The sequence below is a fragment of the Salmo salar genome, chromosome ssa27 (genome assembly GCF_905237065.1).
Source record: "Salmo salar chromosome ssa27, Ssal_v3.1, whole genome shotgun sequence".
Classification (NCBI taxonomy): domain Eukaryota; kingdom Metazoa; phylum Chordata; class Actinopteri; order Salmoniformes; family Salmonidae; genus Salmo; species Salmo salar.
In genome coordinates this window covers 20,677,183-20,701,441 of record NC_059468.1, presented here as the reverse complement: position 1 = coordinate 20,701,441, position 24,259 = coordinate 20,677,183, and the positions used below count along the sequence as shown (strand labels likewise).

At 46.0% G+C, this 24,259-nt stretch overlaps 1 protein-coding gene and 1 pseudogene across 6 annotated transcripts in view; one reads left to right on the top strand and one right to left on the bottom strand.

Annotated features, from left to right (window-relative positions):
- Positions 1–12,307, top strand: part of LOC106588671 (DNA topoisomerase 2-beta) — a 30,480-nt gene extending 18,173 nt beyond the window's left edge. For 2 of the 5 annotated variants that reach the window (XM_014177891.2, XM_014177889.2), the window contains exons 16-36: positions 117–226; positions 515–607; positions 1,537–1,651; positions 2,032–2,153; positions 2,672–2,820; positions 3,055–3,286; positions 3,618–3,752; positions 3,993–4,193; positions 4,600–4,795; positions 4,890–4,981; positions 5,099–5,254; positions 5,514–5,597; positions 5,886–6,083; positions 6,340–6,505; positions 6,795–6,956; positions 7,840–8,130; positions 8,292–8,384; positions 10,371–10,409; positions 10,737–10,877; positions 11,208–11,308; positions 11,429–12,307. In XM_014177891.2, coding sequence (XP_014033366.2) covers positions 117–226; positions 515–607; positions 1,537–1,651; positions 2,032–2,153; positions 2,672–2,820; positions 3,055–3,286; positions 3,618–3,752; positions 3,993–4,193; positions 4,600–4,795; positions 4,890–4,981; positions 5,099–5,254; positions 5,514–5,597; positions 5,886–6,083; positions 6,340–6,505; positions 6,795–6,956; positions 7,840–8,130; positions 8,292–8,384; positions 10,371–10,409; positions 10,737–10,877; positions 11,208–11,308; positions 11,429–11,617 — 3,065 coding nt within the window. In that variant the 3' untranslated portion in view covers positions 11,618–12,307. The remainder of the gene's footprint in view (positions 1–116; positions 227–514; positions 608–1,536; positions 1,652–2,031; positions 2,154–2,671; positions 2,821–3,054; positions 3,287–3,617; positions 3,753–3,992; positions 4,194–4,599; positions 4,796–4,889; positions 4,982–5,098; positions 5,255–5,513; positions 5,598–5,885; positions 6,084–6,339; positions 6,506–6,794; positions 6,957–7,839; positions 8,131–8,291; positions 8,385–10,370; positions 10,410–10,736; positions 10,878–11,207; positions 11,309–11,428) is intronic. The other 3 variants (XM_014177890.2, XM_014177893.2, XM_014177892.2) reach the window with 3 other exon arrangements.
- The window catches only part of LOC106588672 (retinoic acid receptor alpha-A-like), a 105,683-nt pseudogene continuing 93,532 nt past the window's right edge, over positions 12,109–24,259 (bottom strand). The window contains exons 6-8 of the transcript XR_006762364.1: positions 18,519–18,723; positions 17,363–17,521; positions 12,109–17,223 (exon numbers count right to left, since the gene is read on the bottom strand). The product of XR_006762364.1 is annotated as a retinoic acid receptor alpha-A-like (transcript). The remainder of the gene's footprint in view (positions 17,224–17,362; positions 17,522–18,518; positions 18,724–24,259) is intronic.

The following is a 24,259-nucleotide window of genomic DNA, read 5'->3' as shown; positions in this document are numbered from 1 at the left end:
ATGAGTATACGTCCACCATAGTTGCTGGACCATGCTGGACATATCTGAGCCAGCTCAGTACAGTTTGGGTTGGCATAATAGTGTGAAAAAGGTTTGAGTGTTTATTTGTGTTCCAGGTTTGGGTACCAGTACAAGCAAGGAGGCCAAGGAGTACTTTGCAGACATGGAGAAACACCGAATCATGTTTAGATACGCCGGGACAGAGGACGATGCTGCCATCACACTGGTGGGTTTACCATGGACACCACCCGCTCCTTTTCCCTCTCATGGTCTTTCAATACTTTCTCATTAAATATACACAAAATAGCTAGAAAAGTTAGGAATTAAATTCAAAAATGGCTAGACTAATATATTCATCAAGCTAGTTTTGCCGTCACACAAAATGTATTACCCAACCTTCTATCACCTCACACAAGATGGTTTTGGACTTTTATTTGTCTGTGCTCTGCTTGGGAAATCCTTACCAAATGGAGGGGGGACTGACAGTGATCTATCCATTGCTGCCTGTCTCTAGGCGTTCAGTAAGAAGAAGACTGACGACAGGAAGGAGTGGCTCACCAACTTCATGGAGGACAGGAGACAGAGGAGGATGCACGGCCTGCCAGAGGTGAGTGGGACTGACTGTGTGACCGACTGGGTTGAAACCTGGGTCTCCTGCATGCCAGAAGACTGTTAGCCCACCTTGCTTAAAGAAAAGATTCACCCATTTTTAATGTTATAACGTCTTTGTGCATCTCTGTGTGATATTCTGTCGATTCCCGGGGTCATTTCATGTTTTCATGTGTATCTGTGCCATTCACCATTTCAAGCAGGCTGAAATACAGCCACTATAACACGTTTTGCATACCTCCTATAGAGTACATCTTCAGGTCTCTACAGTGGTTACTCAGCACACGAGTGTGCTAGGTTCCATCTGCACTGTGAGAGACTGTCCAGATCATTCACATCAGTGCAGATGAAGGAAAAGAGGCGTGGAGAGGAAGCAACAGACTATTGAGATGCACCCAGTGAGAGACTGTTGGATATTGGAGTTTGATTAAAGGAAGAGGACGTAGACTGTTTCAGATCTGTCTTTTCAAACAGGCATCTCTCCACTATGGGAGTTACTTGGACCATGATGTAGCACAGCTTGTTTAGAGTCTTCTAGCTCGATCCTTTGATTCACAAGCATCTGATGATTTCTGCTGTCAGTGTTCCTCACATATCCTAAGCATTGAAATGGAAATATTCCACAAAAACACGCCAATCAGCCTAGTTATGTTGTTGACGTTTAGTAAAATGACTCTACTGTTTATTACTGATGTAAAGTAGCAGCTGCTTTCCCCATGTGAATCCCATCATAGCCTGGTCTGACACTGATAACATCACAGCGCTGTTCATCTCTCTCATCCTACAGCAATACCTGTACGGAACAGCGTTCTGTAATTGACTCTGTTGCTGTCGGTCGCTGATGCAAAGTAGACACCGCTCTCCCATGTGGTGCTGATAGACAATAGCAACATCATAGCCCTGAATCTCTTTTATCATCCCACTCAGCAATACCTGTACGGCACGCAGGCGAAACACCTCTCCTACAACGACTTCATCAACAAAGAACTCATCCTCTTCTCCAACTCTGACAACGAGAGATCTATCCCATCCTTAGTGGACGGTAGGTATGCAGCGATGCACTAGACTAGCTAGCTCCCTGGACGTTCTGTCTTTCTAGCTTTTGTTGTGTTTGTTGTCAAATGGCTTTTGAAGTTTAAGGGAACTGAAATGCCTGGAAACTCGTCATTAACAGAATTCTTCACTGTCCTCTGGATGCTCTGTTTATGTGTGTGATGTGGTCTCCTTTTGATGATGGCGTGTAGAATTATTTTTTTATTTCAATCCCCATTAGCTGTTTTGTTGCAACACCCACTCCTCCTGCGGTCCACTTGTGATGCCCTTTTGAAGACGTGTGTGTGTGTGTGTGTGTGTGTGTGTGTGTGTGTGTGTGTGTGTGTGTGTTTGGGGGGTGGTCCCCTTTTGATGATATCTTGTGTGCAGGTCTGAAGCCAGGTCAGAGAAAGGTACTCTTCACCTGTATGAAGAGGAATGATAAGAGGGAGGTGAAGGTGGCTCAGCTGGCTGGTTCAGTGGCAGAGATGTCTGCCTACCATCATGGAGAGGTTCTACACTCTTACACAGCTATAGGAAATATACTTACACAGCTATAGGAAATATACTTACACAGCTATAGGAAATATACTTACACAGCTATAGGAAATATACTTACACAGCTATAGGAAATATACTTACACAGCTATAGGAAATATACTTACAGAGCGATAGGAAATATACTTACACAGCTATAGGAAATATACTTACACAGCTATAGGAAATATACTTACACAGCTATAGGAAATATACTTACACAGCTATAGGAAATATACTTACACAGCTATAGGAAATATACTTACACAGCTATAGGAAATATACTTACACAGCTATAGGAAATATACTTACACAGCTATAGGAAATATACTTACACAGCTATAGGAAATATACTTACACAGCTATAGGAAATATACTTACACAGCTATAGGAAATATACGTAGTTATCTTCCACTTTAAATCAATACTGTTTACAGATAATGGGTACAAAAACATTGTTTTGACACGTGTGCCTCTGTGTGTGATCATCCAGCAATCCCTGTTGATGACGATTGTGAACTTGGCCCAGAACTTTGTGGGCAGCAACAACGTGAACATCCTGCAGCCGCTGGGTCAGTTTGGTACCCGCATCAACGGGGGCAAGGACGCTGCCAGCCCCCGTTACATCTTCACCATGCTCAGGTAAAGCCTCCTAGGGTCAAAGGTCAAAACATAATTGTGCTAGCAATTTTGATAAGTCTACTACTTGTATGATTTGTATGGGCCATCCTGAAGTGCAGTAATACCTGTTTGATAAAAAAAAAAAAATGGTTAATGATACATTTAATGTCAACTTTGTTTATACATCACCTTTCATGAAACACACTCAAAATGCTTAAAACATGTATTTATTATGAAGTAATGTGACTTCCTCAGTCCCCTGGCCAAGATGTTGTTCCCAGCGGTGGACTCCAGCCTGCTGAAGTTCCTGTTTGATGACAACCAGAAGGTGGAGCCAGAGTGGTACATCCCCATCCTCCCTTTGGTGCTGGTGAACGGGGCCGAGGGCATCGGGACGGGCTGGGCCTGCAAGATCCCCAACTACGACCACAGAGAGATAGTCAACAACCTGTATCGCATGCTCAACATGCAGGACCCTCTGCCCATGGTGAACATTTGGAAGTTTGAAACTTAATTGATTGCATAAGATAAGATCAACTGTATTGTCCCAGAGGGGAAATGTGTCTTGGACATACAAGCAGCACTGTTGTAAGGGTTTTATTGCTGAAAACATATCAACCCAGATATTTGTGTAGATTGATACCGTTATACATTAAAACATTTTGCTAAAACACATTTTTGAGTAGAATTGGATAAACCACCAACTTTCTGTGTCTGCTGTTGGTCAGTTATAATCAGATGTAATCCTATAATGAGTAGGTCATGTACTGTATCATAATAACAGGTGACTGAGTATTCCTACCTCTCTCCTCTCCCAGCTGCCCAGCTATAAGAACTTTAAAGGAGTGATCCATGAGTTGGGTCAGAACCAGTACATGGTCAGTGGAGAGATCTCTGTCCTGGACAAGAACACCATTGAGATCACTGAGCTGCCCGTTCGCACCTGGACACAGGTACACTATTGCAGGATACATCACACCTGTCCAGCACTTCTGGTCATCTTGTTGCTTTGACTGAATTCAGAAATGAATGAAGGATATATTGACATGTTGTTTCTGTGCTGTGATATTGTTTGTTCGTTTTTGTAATGAACTTTCTCTCCCTCCCCACTTTCGCGCCCCCTCCCTCCCTCCCTCTCTCCCCTCCTCTCTCCTCCCCTCTCTCTCCTTCTCCCTCTATCTCCCTCCCTCCAGGCCTACAAGGAGTCGGTACTAGAGCCCATGCTCCAGGGGACAGAGAAGACTCCAGCTCTGATTAATGACTATAAGGAGTACCACACGGACCAAACCGTCAAGTTTGTAGTCCGCATGTCAGAGGAGAAGCTGGCCCAGGCTGAGGCTGCTGGACTACACAAAGTCTTCAAGCTACAGTCCAGCCTCACCTGCAACTCCATGGTTAGTACCCCTCTTCAAATCTGGCTCCTATTCACTAAGAACATGGACTGAAACGGGGAGAAACGACCTGAGCTTGTCCAATGATAAACGCTTATTTTCGTTATCCGTTGCAAAACGTTTTGCTACGGTGTGCCCTATACGAGTCCCTACTCTGTATTTGAGTTGAACTGATACCTGTATTGACTCACATTGTTGATTCATTATGCACACCTGTTTGGATGAAGTGCTGTTTTGTGTGTGTATATAGAGGACTCCTCTTATAGGAATCTGTCTGGGATGATGGGATTCTTTGGAATGAATGTTTCATCTTAAAGTGAAGAACATTTTGAAGTGTTCCATGGTTTTAACCAGTTTTAGTGTTTGTATTGTGGAAAGGAGAGGTATCTGAAGAAGTTTCTGCCCTCAGGTGTTGTTTGACCACATGGGCTGTCTGAAGAGGTATGACTCGGTCCAGGACATTCTCAAGGAGTTCTTTGAGCTGCGGTTGAACTACTACAAGCTGAGGAAGGATTGGCTAGTGGGGAGCCTGGGGGCGGAGGCTTCCAAACTGTCCAATCAGGCACGATTTGTGCTGGAGAAGATCGAAGGAAAGATCACAATTGGTGAGAATTTTACCTGCATGTCTCTAAGGGAAGGATTCTTTATTTCAGTTTGCAATTTGGTATAGAATACTGATATATTCATGTCTGTCTACAGAGAACAAGTCGAAGAGGGAACTGATCAGGATGCTGGCGCAGAAAGGCTTTGAGTCGGACCCCGTGGCGGCATGGACCAAGGCACAGGAAAAGGTACTGTTAGCTTCCTGCCACTGTCCACCATTCAGCCCTGTGATTGGCTGAGACTGCTTGACACTTCAATACCTTGTATTCTGATTGGGACTATGTCTTCCTGGTCTCTCCCTATAGGCTCTGGAGGAGGACGATCGTGATGGTAACAACAGTGACAGCTCTGTGGACTCTGGGTCGTCGTCGGGACCAAACTTCAACTACATCCTCAACATGCCTCTGTGGTGCCTGTCCAAGGAGAAGGTGGACGAGCTGCTCCGACAGAGAGACATCAAGGTACTGACTCAGAGAGGAAGGGTGTCAAGGACTTCGATTCCATAGATCTTTATCGTCCCCAAAAGGCTATTAATATGCAGCAACATTACACAAGTAGGCAAGGTCTTCTAACGGTTGTGTGTGTTCTGTTCTTGGGGCATAGTAAGGGCATATCAGTACTTTTGTAGTATATGTATGTGGTCCTGGCGGGAAATGAACCCACAACCTTGGTGTTGCTAGCACCACATCCTTTATCAACTGAGTGTGTGTTGTTCAACAGAAAGGAGAGTTGAATGAGCTGCAGAGGAAGTCTCCAGAGGACCTGTGGAAGGAGGACCTGGCGGTCTTCATTGAAGAACTGGATGTGAGTTCTACTAGCTCTACATGTAGTGGTGCCACTCATCTGAGTCACTGCTTAAGAAGAGACCACTGTGATTTATACCTGCTTTTGTTGAGGAGGTCGGTTACCTTCAGGGTTTCTTTCTCCTGGCCTTACTAAAGCCAGATCTATTTGTAGAAAAGTCATTTATTTTGTTTGGCTTTTATTATCTCCTTTCATTGTAAACCGTCAACATTGATGTCACCTCAATATAAGTGACTTACACGATTTACAAAACGTGACGGGTAAATTCTCTCCCCGTCTGTGTGACAGAAAATCGAGGCCCAGGAGCAGGCAGACATATGTGCAGGTAAAGGCACCAAGCTGGTGAAGGGCAAGGTGGGCAAGCCCAAGGTGAAGAAACTCCACCTGGAGGAGACGTTACCCTCGCTGTACGGCCGCAGGGTCGTACCCACCATCACACAGGCCATGAAGACTGACGCCTCCAAGAAGATGACCAAGAAGAAGAAGGTAACACATTTTGGTTTTAAAATGGATTATGCCTCATTATTAAAGGCCCAGTCTGTGGTATTTTATGACAATTTCACTCATTTAATTTGTTAATTTATACCCATTGATTCCTGAAGAATATCACTTATCAATGCCTTATGAGCTTAGTTCAGCTGTATAACTCCATCACAAAATAAAACTCCATTGTTTGCGCAGGTCTCAGTGTGTTTTCAGGCTGTAGACATGACATATCATTGTGTGTGTGTTGTCCTCTCAGGGTGATGCGGACCTGGTGATGAAGCTGGAGTTTGATGATGAGATGGGAGTACTGGGATCAGACGGAGGAACAGGGGAGAACTCCCTCAACTCCTCCTCTAATACACCAGCCCCAACCCCAGCCAAGCCCAAGGCCCCCCGGGTCAAACGAGAGAAGAAGGAGCCAGGTCAGCAGATGTTCCATTCTCCTTTCATGTGTTGTCATCTTAGTGAGATGGGTTCAGTCATGAATTAGGGGAGAGGGGGAGACAGAGGGATACACAGTGAGGAAGTTGGTGGACCCAAGGATTTTACCCCCCCCCCCCAAGGCAATTTGTATATGGGAGTCAGAAGTGCTACTCATTTATTTATTTTAATCACACATGAACTCTCACACATCGACACAGTTTCAGGACTTCATGGCTATTAAATGAAAGATTAAACTTCAGAATGAATAAACCGTTTCCTCTAAACCAGGTACTCCCAGAGCCAGGAAACCCCCAACACCCAAAGGATCGTCTGGTAAGAAGGTGAAGAAGCGTAACCCCTGGTCGGAGGACGAGTCCAAATCAGAGAGCGACCTGGAGGACAGTGAACCTGTAGTCATTCCCCGAGACACCAAGTCACAACGGGCCTCAGGTAACCACTTACCTGGATTGTGTTCATTACGGCACGCCATTTAAAATGGAAAGCGTGAACAAGTGTTTTTTTGGGGGGGATAAGTTCAGACAGTTTTATTTCTATTTATTTTATTTAACTTTTATTTAACTAGGCAAGTCGGTAGCTCACTGTTTCACTCTGTTTTGGGGTGTTTTCTTCATTTTCGTGTACACTGACCTGTTAGGACTAGGGACAGACATTTTTCTTGACCACATCAGTTAACTAGGCCCTAATCTCGGTTAAAGTCCCAGCTAAAGTCTTGCATAATTCTCCAGCTGCTCGATTAGGTTCTGGGTGAATACATGTTAAGAGAAGAGATCCATTTTTATTTGTCACATGCGCCAAATGCAACAGGTGTAGTAGACCTTACAGTGAAATGCTTAAGGGCTTCTAAGTAAGCATTTCACGATAAGGTCTCTACACCTGTTGTATTCGGCGCATGTGACAAATACTATTTGATGAAGAGATGCTAGAACGAGGAGCGGAACCGGGACGAGTAGCTCGCTCTCTCTGCAAGTTATGGGCTGAGTGTCCCCTTCTGAAATTTGAAAGATTCTTACACCTACAAAATCGTGAAATGTCCAAATAACCAGTGACGAATAACCCAAACACCGGGACCACTGATTAACTGGGCCCAGAGTTTTTCCTGGTCTGGTCACATGGTCGATTGGTTGATCATTCTTCAACTGTTTTAACCAATGGCATCATGTTTTTGTTTGCATCTTTTTTGTGATTTTTGGAATGTTTAAAAGCCTCATTCCTTCTTATTTCTGTAAACCCCCTGAATAATGCCGAAATGCGTTGGTTCTTCAGCAAAAATACACACAACACACACTTATAATGAACTTTGTCTGTTCTTCAGCGGCCAAGCCCAAATACACCTTTGATTTCAGTGAGGAAGAGGATGGAGGAGAGGAAGAGGAGGATGATGAAGATGCTGCGTCCTCGCCCGTCCGGCCCTGCAAAGACGACTTCACCGCCTCCTCCGAGACTAAAGACCGATACAACGACCACAGCGACGAGGATGATGAAGATATCTTCCCCCCGCCCAAACAGGCAACCACCACCGTCTCACCAGCAAAGAAGAAGGAACCAGAGAGTATATTCTCTTCTTCCAAATCAGCCTTCTCCTCTGAAAAGAGCAATGACAGTGGTGAGTTCACATGTTTGCCTTGTCGTGTTTCTTTCATGTTTAACATCTTGTCATTATTGCCAGTCTTGTGTGTTTGTCTATGAAAAAGGACTTTGTCTGTACATAAGCTCCTAGTCTCAGTGTTCATCTGAGGGTTAATGTCTGTTACTCTTCTATACCAGACGATCTGAAGTTGGACAGTGACGAGGAAGACAAGGCCTTCTCCTCATTCCCCAGCAGCTCTGCCTTCGACAAACCTGTCCCAGCTAAGAAAGGTAACACACAGAACAATATAATGTATCTCCATCTACAGCCTGGCCACATTAAACAGACTTTGGAGTGTACATTTGTCTACCTCCATTAAGCATGATAGTGTACAGTTGAAGTCGGAAGTTTACATGCACCTTAGCCAAATACATTTAAACTCAGTTTTTCACAATTCCTGACATTTAATCCTAGTAAAAATTCCCTGTCTTAGGTCAGTTAGGATCACTACTTTATTTTAAGAATATGAAATGTCAGAATAATAGTAGAGTGATTTATTTCCTATTTTATTTCTTTCATCACATTCCCAGTGGGTCAGAAGTTTACATACACTCAATTAGTATTTGGTAGCATTGCCTTTAAATTGTTTAACTTGAGTCAAACATTTCAGGTAGCCTTCCACAAGCTTCCGATTTAGATGCACTATTGTAAAGTGGTTGTTCCACTGGATATCATAAGGTGAATCCACCAATTTGTAAGTCGCTCTGGATAAGAGCGTCTGCTAAATGACTTAAATGTAAATGTTCCCACAATAAGTTGGGTAAATTTTGGCCCATTCCTCCTGACAGCTGGTGTAACTGAGTCAGGTTTGTAGGCCTCCTTGCTCGCACACGCTTTTTCAGTTCTGCCCACAAATGTTCTATATGATTGATGTCAGGGCTTTGTGATGACCACTCCAATACCTTGACTTTGTTGTCCTTAAGCCATTTTGCCACAACTTTGGAAGTATGCTTGGGGTCATTGTCCATTTGGAAGACCCATTTGCGACCAAGCTTTAACTTCCTGACTGATGTCTTGAGATGTTGCTTCAATATATCCACATAATTTTCCTCCCTCATGATGCCATCTATTTTGTGAAGTGCACCAGTCCCTCCTGCAGCAAAGCACCCCCACAGTTCTATTTTTGTTTCATCAGACCAGAGGACATTTTTCCAAAAAGTACCATCTTTCTCCCCATGTGCAGTTGCAAACCGTAGTCTGGCTTTTTTATGGCGGTTTTGGAGCAGTGGCTTCTTCCTTGCTGAGCAGCCTTTCAGGTTATGTCGATATAGGACTCGTTTTACTGTGGATATAGATACTTTTCTACCTGTTTCCTCCAGCATCTTCACAAGGTCCTTTGCTGTTCTTCTGGGATTGATTTGCACTTTTCGCACCAAAGTACGTTCATCTGTAGGAGAAAGAACGCGTCTCCTTCCTGAGCGGTATGACGGCTGTGTGGTCCCATGGTGTTTATACTTGCGTACTATTGTTTGTACAGATGAACGTGGTACCTTCAGGCGTTTGGAAATTGCTCCCAAGGATGAACCAGACTTGTGGAGGTCTACAATTTTTTTTCTGAAGTCTTGGCTGATTTCTTTTGATTTTCCCATGATGTCAAGCAAAGAGGCACCGAGTTTGAAGGTAGGCCTTGAAATACATCCACAGGTACACCTCCAATTGACTCAAATGATGTCAATTAGCCTATCAGAAGCTTCTAAAGCATGACATCATTTTCTGGAATTTTCCAAGCTGTTTAAAGGCACAGTCAACTTAGTGTATGTAAACTTCTGACCCACTGGAATTGTGATACAGTGAATTATAAGTGAAATAATCGGTCTGTAAACAATTGTTAGAAAAATTACTAGCGTCATGCACAAAGTAGATGTCCTAACCGACTTGCCAAAACTATAGTTTGTTAACAAGAAATTTGTGGAGTGGTTGAAAACAAGTTTTAATGACTCCAACCTAAGTGTATGTAAACTTCCCACTTCAACTGTATGTAATGTTACATTTCATATTAAATAATGGTCTGGTTATTAAAACAGAACGATAGGGAGGTTGGTCGGGGAGGATGGGTGGGTGTATACCGCGGCCGTCTAGCGTCGGGGACAACACGTCAAGGACAACACGTCGGGGACAACTGTGGCATTTTAGCTACCCCTTCCCCTAGCCCTTTTCCTAACCATAACCTAATTCTCATTACCTTCTACGGAAATTCTCCTAACCTTTATCGTTAGGACAAGAAGCAGCCCGGTCTCAACAAGATGCACAATACTGTAAGTCCTCCAAGATGTATGATACATTACGTCCTCCAATTCGTACGATATTTTATGGCCGCTATTACATTCTTAACGTAACATATTATATACTAAATGGAGGGACTGAAATCTTACGAATTTCCCTGAGGACAGGTTGATCTATGACTCTAACTCCATCTCCACTAGAATGAGCACTAATGCAAACCTCACTACCAAGGGGGGTTAAAAAGATACTGATAATGTTGATGCTGCTGAATGTAGTGCACTATATAGGGACTAGGGTGCCTTTTTAGACGCAGCCATGGTGTCTTGCTGATATTGATTGGCTCACTCTGTTACTCACAGCAGCTGAGAAGCTGTCGGATGCAGCTCCTAAACCCAGGAAAGCACCAGCACCCAAAACGCCACCAAAACAGAAGCTTGACACGTCTGTCTGGGACTCTGACTCCGATACCGGCTCCAAGAAGCCTTCACCAGCACTTAAAGGTACAGGCTTACCTCACAATGACCAGTGGAGTATCAGTCACCATACAATTCTCCATGAATATAAAAACAGTGTAAACTGACTATAACATGGGTCTCCAACTCCCATCCTGGAAAGCTTCTGGCTGTGCAGGTTTATAATCCAGCTCTTCAGTAGCACGCCCGTTTTAAAATATTCACCTATTCCCCTTTAGTCTGAATCAGATGTGTTACTGCAGGGATTGAATGAAAGCCTGCACACCCAGTAGCTCTTCAGGACCGAAATGTTGAAAAACCCTGGACATATAATCTGTTCTGATTGTAACCTGGGTGTGTTTCTCCTGACCTGTGCAGGTAAAAGCGGAGGGAGGAAGAGGAAGCAGTCTGGATCTGAAGAGGATGATTTCAGTCCCAAGAAGACACCTGGGAAATCACCCAAAACCCCTGCCAGCAGGGTAAGAGAGAGTGTGTGTCATTGAATCATGTAGGATATAGGAAGATACTGAAAAAACAAAGACTGTAATAACCATACAACAAGATACTTAAGTGTCATCTCTTGTCTTCCCCCTGTGTAGAAGCCATCAAAGAAAGCAGCCGTGACCCCGCCCCCCATGTCAGATGATGATGATGATGTGGACTCCAACCGTTTCAGCCAATCCAGCGTGGCTTCCCGAGAACGACCGGGCAGAGGCAGGGCCAAGAAGGAAGTGAAGTACTTTGCTGAGTCAGGGTCAGACGATGATCAGTACGACATGTTCGACTAGATCATGGAATCCCTCCCACACACAGGCTCTGTTCCAGTGCTATTTAAATGCTTCCTCCCTCCCTTGAAGTAATCACAGATCTTCATTGGTTGGACTGGGGAAAGTAATATGTTGGTACCCTTGCTGTCACCTATCCAATCACTTATGCTCTGTGACCACCTCTGGGAAATCAGGAAGGATGGATTTTTAAACAATTTGAACAGAGCTATTTACACACCGCTTGAGTAATTTTAACGTGCATCCTTCCTTCTTCACTTCCTAGAAGAAATCATCTGAGAGGTGGGGGATAGGTGGAAGCAGTGGTGGTGTACCTATCCAGTCATGTCCGATCAGTGATTATTTCAATGTAGAAAGGAAGGATTTCGTTTTGAAGTATTCAACCAGGACCAGACACACGCTCGTGGAAATACCCGTGCTGCAGACTTTTGTACATCCCCCCCCCCCTCTCTTTTATTTTATTTTAATGGTGACGTTTAATGCTTTCTACTGTGTAGGTGTTTTACACTTTTTATTATACATACAATACAATTTTGTTTTTTATTATTACCATGGAAATGTTCTGTATTTGTCCTAAGCAGCTTTTAGAAGTTAGGAACGCGGTGCTTCAGCACATTTTAACTGTTAAAAAGTCAAAGAGACAATGTACCTTTTTGAACAAGAACTTGGAAGTAAACAATGAAATGTAAATTATTCTCTGGCCGTTGGGTTTTCTGTCCTTTTTGAATGTGATTTTCTTAATTAACTTCACTCTATTTCCTGCAGAGCAGAACCTTAGGAACATGATATATACACACACACACAGTATTCAAGGCTTCGAGGCTACAGCAAATCAAAAATATTCAGGTTATAATACATCCACGCATTATATATTTTAAAATAAATATATTTGTGTTACTTTGCCAGGACATTTCATGGTAAAGTTAAACAGTATATTAACATAAAAAGCATTGTTAATGTACAGACAATATTGAAAATGGAGAATGAAAACAAGATAGAAGCTCACTGTAAAACTCCTTATAAGGACTTCCTGCCCTCTTCCCACCAGGCCAGCAGGAGGTTCTGGGTAAATGTATTATCACCATGACAACCCCTCCCTGCTGCCCCGCCCACCCTCAAGTCCAGTAAGCCAAAGAAACCTCAACCATAATCTGATCATGTCTCTTCATAATAACTATACAACACTGCATATATGATGACAATGGTATTTTTCTCATACCAATGGCAATCATATACATTATCTGTAAATGTTAAACTTTTGAACATTGACACTTTTTGAACAGGCATAACAACAGAGCTGCTTTCGTTGGTGACATTTTTGAGGTTCACAATCATGTTCTCTCTGGCTTCTACGGAATAGTTGGATCATGAGCCGCGTTCAGTAGGGCACACAGCATTGTGGTACATTCGGATAGAAATATGTTGCGTAGAACATACACCACTGATTTGTAGAGTATGGAATCATCCTGCTAGCTCTATTCAGTGTATTTCTATCTGCGATGTTTAATAAATTGCCCCCTTCCTGAATGCGATCCACATGTATTGATCTTATTCCGTTATTGACTTAACCAAATTGCTGTCAGTTGATTGGTTGATTGTGACAGCTGCTTGGCATTCCAACTAAAGAGCGGAAAGCATCTCTGTCGTTTGATCAGTGATGACATTGGGGGCAACTAGGGTTTCAAAATTCCGTTAAAAAAAACAAAGCAGAAAGTGTTCCACGTTGGAATTTCCTTTAGCTTATTACTCCAGAATCCGAAAAACCTCCAACCGTGATTCCTTAAAAAAAGGGCATTTTGGGAACATTTCTGGAATTTTGCGAACCATGCTCAGGTTCTGAGACCACGTGGTCCTAAATGGTGTGGAGGTGAGCAGCTGCTACCCAAGAGGGGCTGGCTATGAGATGAAGCTCAGAGGTCTGGTAGCTAAGCGCTGCCATTCATTGAAACGCAATGCACACTACACACACACACACCATCTAATACATGGAGAAGTCTGCAGTGAGATAGTAGTAGTAAATATTAACAGTTACATCGGTACAACATTCAACAGAAATCAACGTAGTAAATTCAGTATTGTGGAATGGATCAGAGTTCCCTGCCATGTCACCTGGTGCCTGTAGGCAGCGCTGTGGACACTTCAGGGAGTTGGATGTAGACATTCTTCAGCTGTGAAATAACTTTTCCAGCTTCAAAGACACTCGGGGTAAAACTCAAAAAGTCTTTTGTTGATTCCTCACCTCCTCAACAACACACATTGGCGGAGAAGGTCTGAGGTTCTGCACCCTTTCCTTCAATGTGTTTTGAGAAGTTGGATAGGAATGTAGGGAAGACTATTGAGATTCACCCACACTGCTCTTGTGATGAGCCACCAGGATTGTTTCCCCCTACATCCTTCTCTCTCCTACAAAGAGAGGGAAAGAGAGCATTTCCTTTTTTTCATACATACTATGAGATGCAATGAATTTGACGAAACGCTGCTTTAAAGTAAGTATTCCTTTAACACTGCATATCATTCCTATGTATCTCCTTCACAACATATTCACATTCAAACATGGTAAACTGAGACAGTTTTGTTTTCCCCTTAAGATATGATCGTGTGGGACAGATATGGAGGAGATGGTTGTCTGTGAGATGTTTCTGGAGGGTTCTAGCCAGGGTTGGGGTCAATTCCATATCAAGTCAGTCCATTCCTAAACTGGAAGAATTAAATTGGAATTGACCCTAACCTTGATTCTAGCTGACTGACTATAGTGGTCATCCATTCCCTTGTGGTTCAACAATGACTTTTGCCTTCATTCAGAATAAAGAACCTTCTGATGAATGACTCAATAATCCCTCATAGTTTATGCCAAATTATTATTACCCTTAAGAGTGAGAAAGAATATTGTATATTACCATCACCCTTAACATTGTATTGGCTACATATTCAAGATTCAAGATTTATAAGTGCTATGAGAAGTATTGCCTTCGTGCTACAGTTGAGTAACGAGTCAACATCTGAGTAAACAATATTATCTATCCTTATCCTTTCAAACACAAGTGATACCAGGCTAGGACAGGTGATAAGGGACTGAAGAGGTCCTAGTTCTTCCTAGCTGTAGTATTAACTTCCTAGCCTGGCTTCCACACTGAATATCACTGTTTCACTTCACAACAAAGGAACAAACAGAGCAATATTCAATGTGTATTCTAGGCTATTAACTTTCTAAATAGTGTCTAAATTCTACTCAGTGATTTATGGCTAGATTCAATCCATAGAGCTGAAGATCCATGGTATATTTTACTTGCAACCTTTCGGTTACTAGTCCAATGCTCTAACCACTAGGCTACCCTGCCACCCCATATAACGCAATTGAAAGTTAAAGGTCATTTCCAATTGAGCTGACATATGCAGCGTTTAACGTGAATGCAGTCTCCCCAAACGCGGGAACATTGCCTTTAAATTTGAATCCCAGTATACCACAGATCTTCAGCGCTACGGATTGAATCTATCCCTTTTGGCGCTGAAGAAAAGCAGCTTTACTAAGAATATATTCATAAGATCAGGAGGGCTGTTGCAGTGGCCGATGTGGGACAAAACAGAAAACAGTGCTGCATTCAGGAGGTAACGTTACAGATAGAAATGTCTTGTTGTTACAGAACTGACATGATTCCCTATTCTACATGACAGAGAAGCGCATGTCTACATAATATATTTCTATCTGAACACCCCGAATGAACGCTACCCGAGCGTACTGCATGTTTTAGGGGCTAAGGGTCATGTGTAAAGAATCTCATTTGCATCAATGTGGTTTTGTACGAGACCGTCTGAGGAACAAGGCAACAGTCAGTCATTCTGTCTGTAGAACTAGAACTAGGAATGCGTAGTGGGTTCTAGAATCCCTTACATTAGTCTAGTGTACAATCTTCCCGGCCATGTGGTTAGCTCATGAATATGTATTTTAAGGATTGCAATGTCCCCGTGGTTTACTGCCAAAACAAGACACTTCTGTATGTATATAAGGGGTAGGTAGTGATTCTGGGGGTACTCCAGAACCCAATGTGCGTTTTTTGTTGCCCAGATGCTTGTAGTTGTCGTTAGCCATAAATGTACACTTACTAGATTGAAACTGCATCAGAGAAACAATTTAGATTTTACTATAATAAGAATGCATTTCTCTGCACAGATGGTGGAGAATGTTCAAGAGAATTGCGAGGGAACTTCAAATATACTGTATAACCAAATTCAATTTAAAACAACGGTTCGATTTCTCAGTGGTCCATGTTTGGGTTAAATAACGTCTTTGTCAATGAGTGTTGCTCAACCCTTATCTTTAAGCAGAAAGATTTCACTGGTTAAGACTGCTTGGTTTGTCTCCTGGAATGGCATTTTCTGATAAAATCTCAGAAGCCTTTTAGCCTCAGAAACCCTGTACATTACATTACAAGCTGTTATCTGCAGTAGACAGATCCAATCTAGTAATTGAACATCTAGATTCAATCTAGTCATTGTATATCTATGGCCTCTACAGTCTGGCTTCCCCCCTTGAGGAAACAGCTGAAGAGATGCAGCCGCTGATACGGGAGAGAAGCCTCTAGCACTGGCTTTATGGTGAATGCAATGTACACTCAACGAGACATCAACATAAAGAGTCATAAAAGACCAAAAAACAAACGTTAAATATAGGAACAAATATAAAGTATTAGTCTTCCAGACTGTCTATATGCAAGAACATTCTAAGTAACTGTTTTTGTAAAGGACGTTATATTTTAGCCCCCCTTTAAACCTTGTCATGTATGTACTGTTTCGCCTCAAACTATAATATTTAAGACAATGAAAAAAGCACCACAAAATTCGTCATAGAAACAGAGATTTCTAACCATACAATGGTATGTACAATGTATTCAACAATATGAGAGAGAGAGAGGGAGGTTAAAACCACGCATTAAACTCGGCAAGCCCGTCATGCAGGGATGAATTTACACAGGAGACCTGAGGAGGATGACCTATGACCTTTGTGTACAGGTAAGTGGGTGTGGCCAGGCGGGGTCAAACCCAACTCGACCAATCACACCAGGGTCCCGAGACACAACCTCAATCAATTTAGAATTATACACAAACCAACAACTGTGCCATTTAGGCCTTAGTGCTGTCGTTTTTTAAGGGGAAATGAAGAGATAAAGAGAGAGAAGGAAAAAACAAACGTAAAGGAAAACATAAGAACAAGCGAAGGTGGTGGTGGTCACCAAGGGACCGAAGGCCTGAGGGGAGGAGGAGAGGGGGTCCACCATGCCTGGCTGTCGACCTATTTTTCGTTTTTTTTTGTGCAAAGGAATGTCAAATAGAGAGAGTGTCTGTCTGAGAGGCCTTGAGTTCCACGGGGACCTAGGGGTCCTCTTCCTCCTCAGGGGCCACTGTGGGCCCATCGCTGTCTGAGGGGTCAGGGGACACAGGGGAGGATTTACCCCCCGTACCCCCCTTAGGGGTGCCCTTCTTGGGGCTGCTGCCATCCTCGCCCTGGGTGCTGCTCTGGCCGTCTTGTCCCTCTGAGTTCTCTAGCATCTCCTGGATCAGAGGAGGCATGGAGCCAGGGATCTCCATCTTCAGCGAGATGACCCGCTCCGCACCTGGAGGGAGAGGAAAGGACATATTGCAAAACGATTTTATAGGGCATCTGTGTACAAAGTTTGCCTACTGAAATGCTATTGAATCTATAGTGTGCTCATTTCTACTCAGTTGCATTAGTATATGAGTCTCTGTCTGTACCTTTGGCGCTGATGCTGCGGAGGTCAGTGATCTTCATCAGGGCCTTGGGGAACATGTGTGGCTTGCTGGGCCTCCTCTTCCTCACATAGATCTTCAGAGCTTCCAGTAGAGGCTCCTGGAGCTGGTCGACCTTAGAGGGTTCCTCCAGATCCTGCCGGTCTGAGAGACAGATAGGCTATGTATGACCAAGGAGTTGGAAAGACACAGCAGAGTCATAGAGTAGGGCAACACGTAGCCAGGCCTTTACCAGGCCATAGGCCCCATGAGCTTGCACTTTGATATAGTCTGGCATAAAAGGAGTTGTGCTGTAAATGTCTAGAAACTTGGTTAAAAGTAATCCGACTGGAACGGTTTCCATGGAAAAATAAATCAAATTCCACCAACTTCTTTTTATTTAATATCGCACAGTTCTCTAAAGCCAGTAGTCCTATATGACATTTGTATCATTTTATTTTGACATTATGACTTGTAAAGCTTGCAGTACCACTTCTGTCCATTCGGGGTCAGTGTGTGAGTGCGTTGAAAGCACCAGCTCCTGCTGTAGGACCTGAGGCCTGCCAGTCACAGACTCACATTACTGAGAGACACAGCAGAGTGCTTAGTTCCTCCCCTGGGGATTATACAACAGCATGCAATATATGGCAAGGCTCTGGGGATTCACACCTTGGAATGGAAACCTTCCCCAATACACCAGTTATACACCGCAGGGGAGGAGCGTGTGTCAGAGTGTATTTATAACTGCATTATGCCAGAATGCAGAGATCACTGGGTGTGTGTTTGAATTCATGTCTGCCTGCCCTGTCCCAGCAGAGGGAGAAGTTCTGCCTGATGTGTTGTGTGCTGAAACATGCTGAATGGAACAGTCCAACACACGCACGCACGCACGCACGCACGCACGCACACACACTGTCTCATACACTGCCTCACAGAGATGGACCTGTGTAGGACCTGATTACAGACTTTGTGTCTGTCTGTCAGTCTGTCTGTCTGTCAGTCTAAGTCTGTATCAAATGTGTTTGGACTTTGACAGCCTTTCTAATGACTTGTTCAAGTTTTACATCTGTCACCTTAGATTCTGGGCAACTTTGACCAGTTCTTAAATCACCTCTCTGTCTCTGACCACTGTATCAGACGTGTTGCAGAAAGTGTAGTGTACCTCCAGAGATGAGGCAGATGGCACTGAGCAGGCCAGTCTCTGTGTCGTCCATCTCCATGGGCAGCAGCTGGTGGGCGAAGGTGAACACCAGGTCGGTGAGCGGGCCGAAGCCTGCGTTGTGCATCTGGGTCCGGTTCAGGGTCAGCCCGTCTGAGAACGTCATGGTGTCCTGGTCCGGAGTGTACCGGGTACAGATACGTAGAATCTATATGACAGGGGAAAGGAGAGGAGGAGAGAAATATACATTATGTATGCACACAGTATGGGAGAGGAGATGATAAGAGAGGAGAGGGACAGTGAGGGAGAGAAGAGGAGAGAGGGACAGTGAGGGAGATAAGAGGGACAGTGAGGGGAGAAGAGGAGAGAGGGACAGTGAGGGAGAGAAGAGGAGAGAGGGACAGTGAGGGGAGAAGAGGAGAGAGGGACAGTGAGGGAGAGAAGAGGGACAGTGAGGGGAGAAGAGGAGAGAGGGACAGTGAGGGAGAGAAGAGGAGAGAGGGACAGTGAGGGGAGAAGAGGAGAGAGGGACAGTGAGGGAGAGAAGAGGGACAGTGAGGGAGAGAGGAGAGAGGGACAGTGAGGGGAGAAGAGGAGAGAGGGACAGTGAGGGAGAGAAGAGGAGAGAGGGACAGTGAGGGAGAGAAGAGGGACAGTGAGGGGAGAAGAGGAGAGAGGGACAGTGAGGGAGAGAAGAGGAGAGAGGGACAGTGAGGGAGAGAAGAGGGACAGTGAGGGGAGAAGAGGAGAGAGGGACAGTGAGGGAGAGAAGAGGAGAGAGGGACAGTGAGGGAGAGAAGAGGAGAGAGGGACAGTGAGGGGGAGAAGAGGAGAGAGGGACAGTGAGGGAGAGAAGAGGAGAGAGGGACAGTGAGGGAGAGAAGAGGGACAGTGAGGGGAGAAGAGGAGAGAGGGACAGTGAGGGAGAGAAGAGGAGAGAGGGACAGTGAGGGAGAGAAGAGGGACAGTGAGGGGAGAAGAGGAGAGAGGGACAGTGAGGGAGAGAAGAGGAGAGAGGGACAGTGAGGGGAGAAGAGGAGAGAGGGACAGTGAGGGAGAGAAGAGGGACAGTGAGGGGAGAAGAGGAGAGAGGGACAGTGAGGGAGAGAAGAGGAGAGAGGGACAGTGAGGGAGAGAAGAGGGACAGTGAGGGGAGAAGAGGAGAGAGGGACAGTGAGGGAGAGAAGAGGAGAGAGGGACAGTGAGGGAGAGAAGAGGAGAGAGGGACAGTGAGGGAGAGAAGAGGGACAGTGAGGGGAGAAGAGGAGAGAGGGACAGTGAGGGAGAGAAGAGGAGAGAGGGACAGTGAGGGGAGAAGAGGAGAGAGGGACAGTGAGGGGAGAAGAGGAGAGAGGGACAGTGAGGGGAGAAGAGGAGAGAGGGACAGTGAGGGAGAGAAGAGGGACAGTGAGGGGAGAAGAGGAGAGAGGGACAGTGAGGGAGAGAAGAGGGACAGTGAGGAGAGAAGAGGAGAGAGGGACAGTGAGGGAGAGAAGAGGAGAGAGGGACAGTGAGGGAGAGAAGAGGGACAGTGAGGGGAGAAGAGGAGAGAGGGACAGTGAGGGAGAGAAGAGGGACAGGAGGGAGAGAGAGAGGGACAGTGAGGGGAGAAGAGGAGAGAGGGACAGTGAGGGAGAGAAGAGGAGAGAGGGACAGTGAGGGAGAGAAGAGGGACAGTGAGGGGAGAAGAGGAGAGAGGGACAGTGAGGGAGAGAAGAGGAGAGAGGGACAGTGAGGAGAGAGAGAGAGGGACAGTGAGGGGAGAAGAGGAGAGAGGGACAGTGAGGGAGAGAAGAGGAGAGAGGGACAGTGAGGGAGAGAAGAGGAGAGAGGGACAGTGAGGGAGAGAAGAGGGACAGTGAGGGGAGAAGAGGAGAGAGGGACAGTGAGGGAGAGAAGAGGAGAGAGGGACAGTGAGGGGAGAGAAGAGGGACAGTGAGGGGAGAAGAGGAGAGAGGGACAGTGAGGGAGAGAAGAGGAGAGAGGGACAGTGAGGGAGAGAGAGAGAGGGACAGTGAGGGGAGAAGAGGAGAGAGGGACAGTGAGGGAGAGAAGAGGGACAGTGAGGGGAGAAGAGGAGAGAGGGACAGTGAGGGGAGAAGAGGAGAGAGGGACAGTGAGGGAGAGAAGAGGAGAGAGGGACAGTGAGGGAGAGAAGAGGAGAGAGGGACAGTGAGGGGAGAAGAGGAGAGAGGGACAGTGAGGGAGAGAAGAGGAGAGAGGGACAGTGAGGGAGAAGAGGAGAGAGGGACAGTGAGGGGAGAAGAGGAGAGAGGGACAGTGAGGGAGAGAAGAGGAGAGAGGGACAGTGAGGGGAGAAGAGGAGAGAGGGACAGTGAGGGGAGAAGAGGAGAGAGGGACAGTGAGGGAGAGAAGAGGAGAGAGGGACAGTGAGGAGAGAAGAGGAGAGAGGGACAGTGAGGGAGAGAAGAGGGACAGTGAGGAGAGAAGAGGAGAGAGGGACAGTGAGGAGAGAAGAGGAGAGAGGGACAGTGAGGAGAGAAGAGAGAGGGACAGTGAGGGAGAGAAGAGGAGAGAGGGACAGTGAGGAGAGAAGAGGAGAGAGGGACAGTGAGGAGAGAAGAGGAGAGGGACAGTGAGGGGAGAAGAGGAGAGAGGGACAGTGAGGGAGAGAAGAGGAGAGAGGGACAGTGAGGGAGAGAAGAGGGACAGTGAGGAGAGAAGAGGAGAGAGGGACAGTGAGGAGAGAAGAGGAGAGAGGGACAGTGAGGGAGAGAAGAGGGACAGTGAGGGGAGAAGAGGAGAGAGGGACAGTGAGGGAGAGAAGAGGAGAGAGGGACAGTGAGGGAGAGAAGAGGAGAGAGGGACAGTGAGGGAGAGAAGAGGGACAGTGAGGGGAGAAGAGGAAGAGGGACAGTGAGGGAGAGAAGAGGGACAGTGAGGGAGAGAAGAGGAGAGAGGGACAGTGAGGAGAGAAGAGGAGAGAGGGACAGTGAGGGGAGAAGAGGAGAGAGGGACAGTGAGGGAAAGAGTAGACAAACTCAAAGTGAAGCCCACTGAGAGAAGCTAGGGACAAGGCCATGCAGTAGTTATACTATATACCTGCTAGGACTGACACGTTTCACAGCCAACAACGACTAGAGAGAGAAACCACCTCTATGATTATGACCTTGAGGAGGAACCTCACAGTGTTTCTGTATGCCTGCTGCTGGTTTCTACTATACAGTGTGTGTGTGTGTGTGTGTGTGTGTGTGTGTGTGTGTGTGTGTGTGTGTGTGTGTGTGTGTGTGTGTGTGTGTGTGTGTGTGTGTGTGTGTGTGTGTGTGTGTGTGTGTGTGTGTGTGTGTGTGTGTGTCTGGCCAGCCGGTGTGTGAATCTCTGCCAGCCTCCATGTTTTATTCTGTTTCATGTCGTGGACGCTCCTGCCACTCACTGTCAACGTGCACTCACACGTACAGACACACACCACTCACTAGCTGTCAGTGCCAGCCCACTCAACTGGCTTCAAAGACTGAGACTGTCTGTCTCTTCATTACACACACACACACACACACACACACACACACACACACACACACACACACACACACACACACACACACACACACACACACACACACACACACACACACACACACACACACACACACACACACACACACACCGTTTGTTCCTTCTTCATACACTCGTTCACCCAGGTGTGTGTGTGTGTGTGTATCTGTGAGAGCAGGACTTGAACTTCTCACCTCTTCAACCCCAGTGACTTGTCACATTTGACAAATACCACTTAGTCATAACAAACAAATCCATCTAGCATTACTGCAGATCCCCCATCTAATCAGTGCTAAGAGCACAGGGATAGTAGCACGTCCTGTTATCTCGCTCACACAGCCGGACAGTGTGGCAGCAGCTCTCATCACACCAGGAAGTGATAGTGTGATACAGCCACTACTAATGTAGACCACCAGAAACCCCAATAACACTACTGATATGTAGGATAACATCTATCCATTCAGAATACACTGCAGTCTCTGGACAGAACAACATATCTACAGACATCACATTATGATCTTATTCATCATGACATTTACTTGACTAAATGTATGAAATATTTAACACTACTTTATTAAATACCACCCCCGTGATACATGATTCCGCACTAACCCTGGGCACTGAATAGTGAGACTATTGTAGCTGCTGTGCTGTGAGCTACCAGTACAGAGAGAGAAGGGCCTTTTCATTTCAGGCTGACCCCTGATCTGAGGATGAGAGGAGAGAGAGAGGTAAGGAGCTGACTGAGGATAACCCCGTGGAGACAGAGAGAGAGGTAAGGAGCTGACTGAGGATAACCCCGTGGAGACAGAGAGAGAGGTAAGGAGCTGACTGAGGATAACCCCGTGGAGACAGAGAGAGAGGTAAGGAGCTGACTGAGGATAACCCCGTGGAGACAGAGAGAGAGGTAAGGAGCTGACTGAGGATAACCCCGTGGAGACAGAGAGAGAGGTAAGGAGCTGACTGAGGATAACCCCGTGGAGACAGAAAGAGAGAGGTAAGGAGCTGACTGAGGATAACCCCGTGGAGACAGAAAGAGAGAGGTAAGGAGCTGACTGAGGATAACCCCGTGGAGACAGAGAGAGAGGTAAGGAGCTGACTGAGGATAACCCCGTGGAGACAGAGAGAGAGGTAAGGAGCTGACTGAGGATAACCCCGTGGAGACAGAGAGAGAGGTAAGGAGCTGACTGAGGATAACCCCGTGGAGACAGAGAGAGAGGTAAGGAGCTGACTGAGGATAACCCCGTGGAGACAGAGAGAGAGGTAAGGAGCTGACTGAGGATAACCCCGTGGAGACAGAGAGAGAGGTAAGGAGCTGACTGAGGATAACCCCGTGGAGACAGAGAGAGAGGTAAGGAGCTGACTGAGGATAACCCCGTGGAGACAGAGAGAGAGGTAAGGAGCTGACTGAGGATAACCCCGTGGAGACAGAGAGAGAGGTAAGGAGCTGACTGAGGATAACCCCGTGGAGACAGAGAGAGAGGTAAGGAGCTGACTGAGGATAACCCCGTGGAGACAGAGAGAGAGGTAAGGAGCTGACTGAGGATAACCCCGTGGAGACAGAGAGAGAGGTAAGGAGCTGACTGAGGATAACCCCGTGGAGACAGAGAGAGAGGTAAGGAGCTGACTGAGGATAACCCCGTGGAGACAGAGAGAGAGGTAAGGAGCTGACTGAGGATAACCCCGTGGAGACAGAGAGAGAGAGGTAAGGAGCTGACTGAGGATAACCCCGTGGAGACAGAGAGAGAGGTAAGGAGCTGACTGAGGATAACCCCGTGGAGACAGAGAGAGAGGTAAGGAGCTGACTGAGGATAACCCCGTGGAGACAGAGAGAGAGAGGTAAGGAGCTGACTGAGGATAACCCCGTGGAGACAGAGAGAGAGGTAAGGAGCTGACTGAGGATAACCCCGTGGAGACAGAGAGAGAGGTAAGGAGCTGACTGAGGATAACCCCGTGGAGACAGAGAGAGAGGTAAGGAGCTGACTGAGGATAACCCCGTGGAGACAGAGAGAGAGGTAAGGAGCTGACTGAGGATAACCCCGTGGAGACAGAGAGAGAGGTAAGGAGCTGACTGAGGATAACCCCGTGGAGACAGAGAGAGAGGTAAGGAGCTGACTGAGGATAACCCCGTGGAGACAGAGAGAGAGGTAAGGAGCTGACTGAGGATAACCCCGTGGAGACAGAGAGAGAGGTAAGGAGCTGACTGAGGATAACCCCGTGGAGACAGAGAG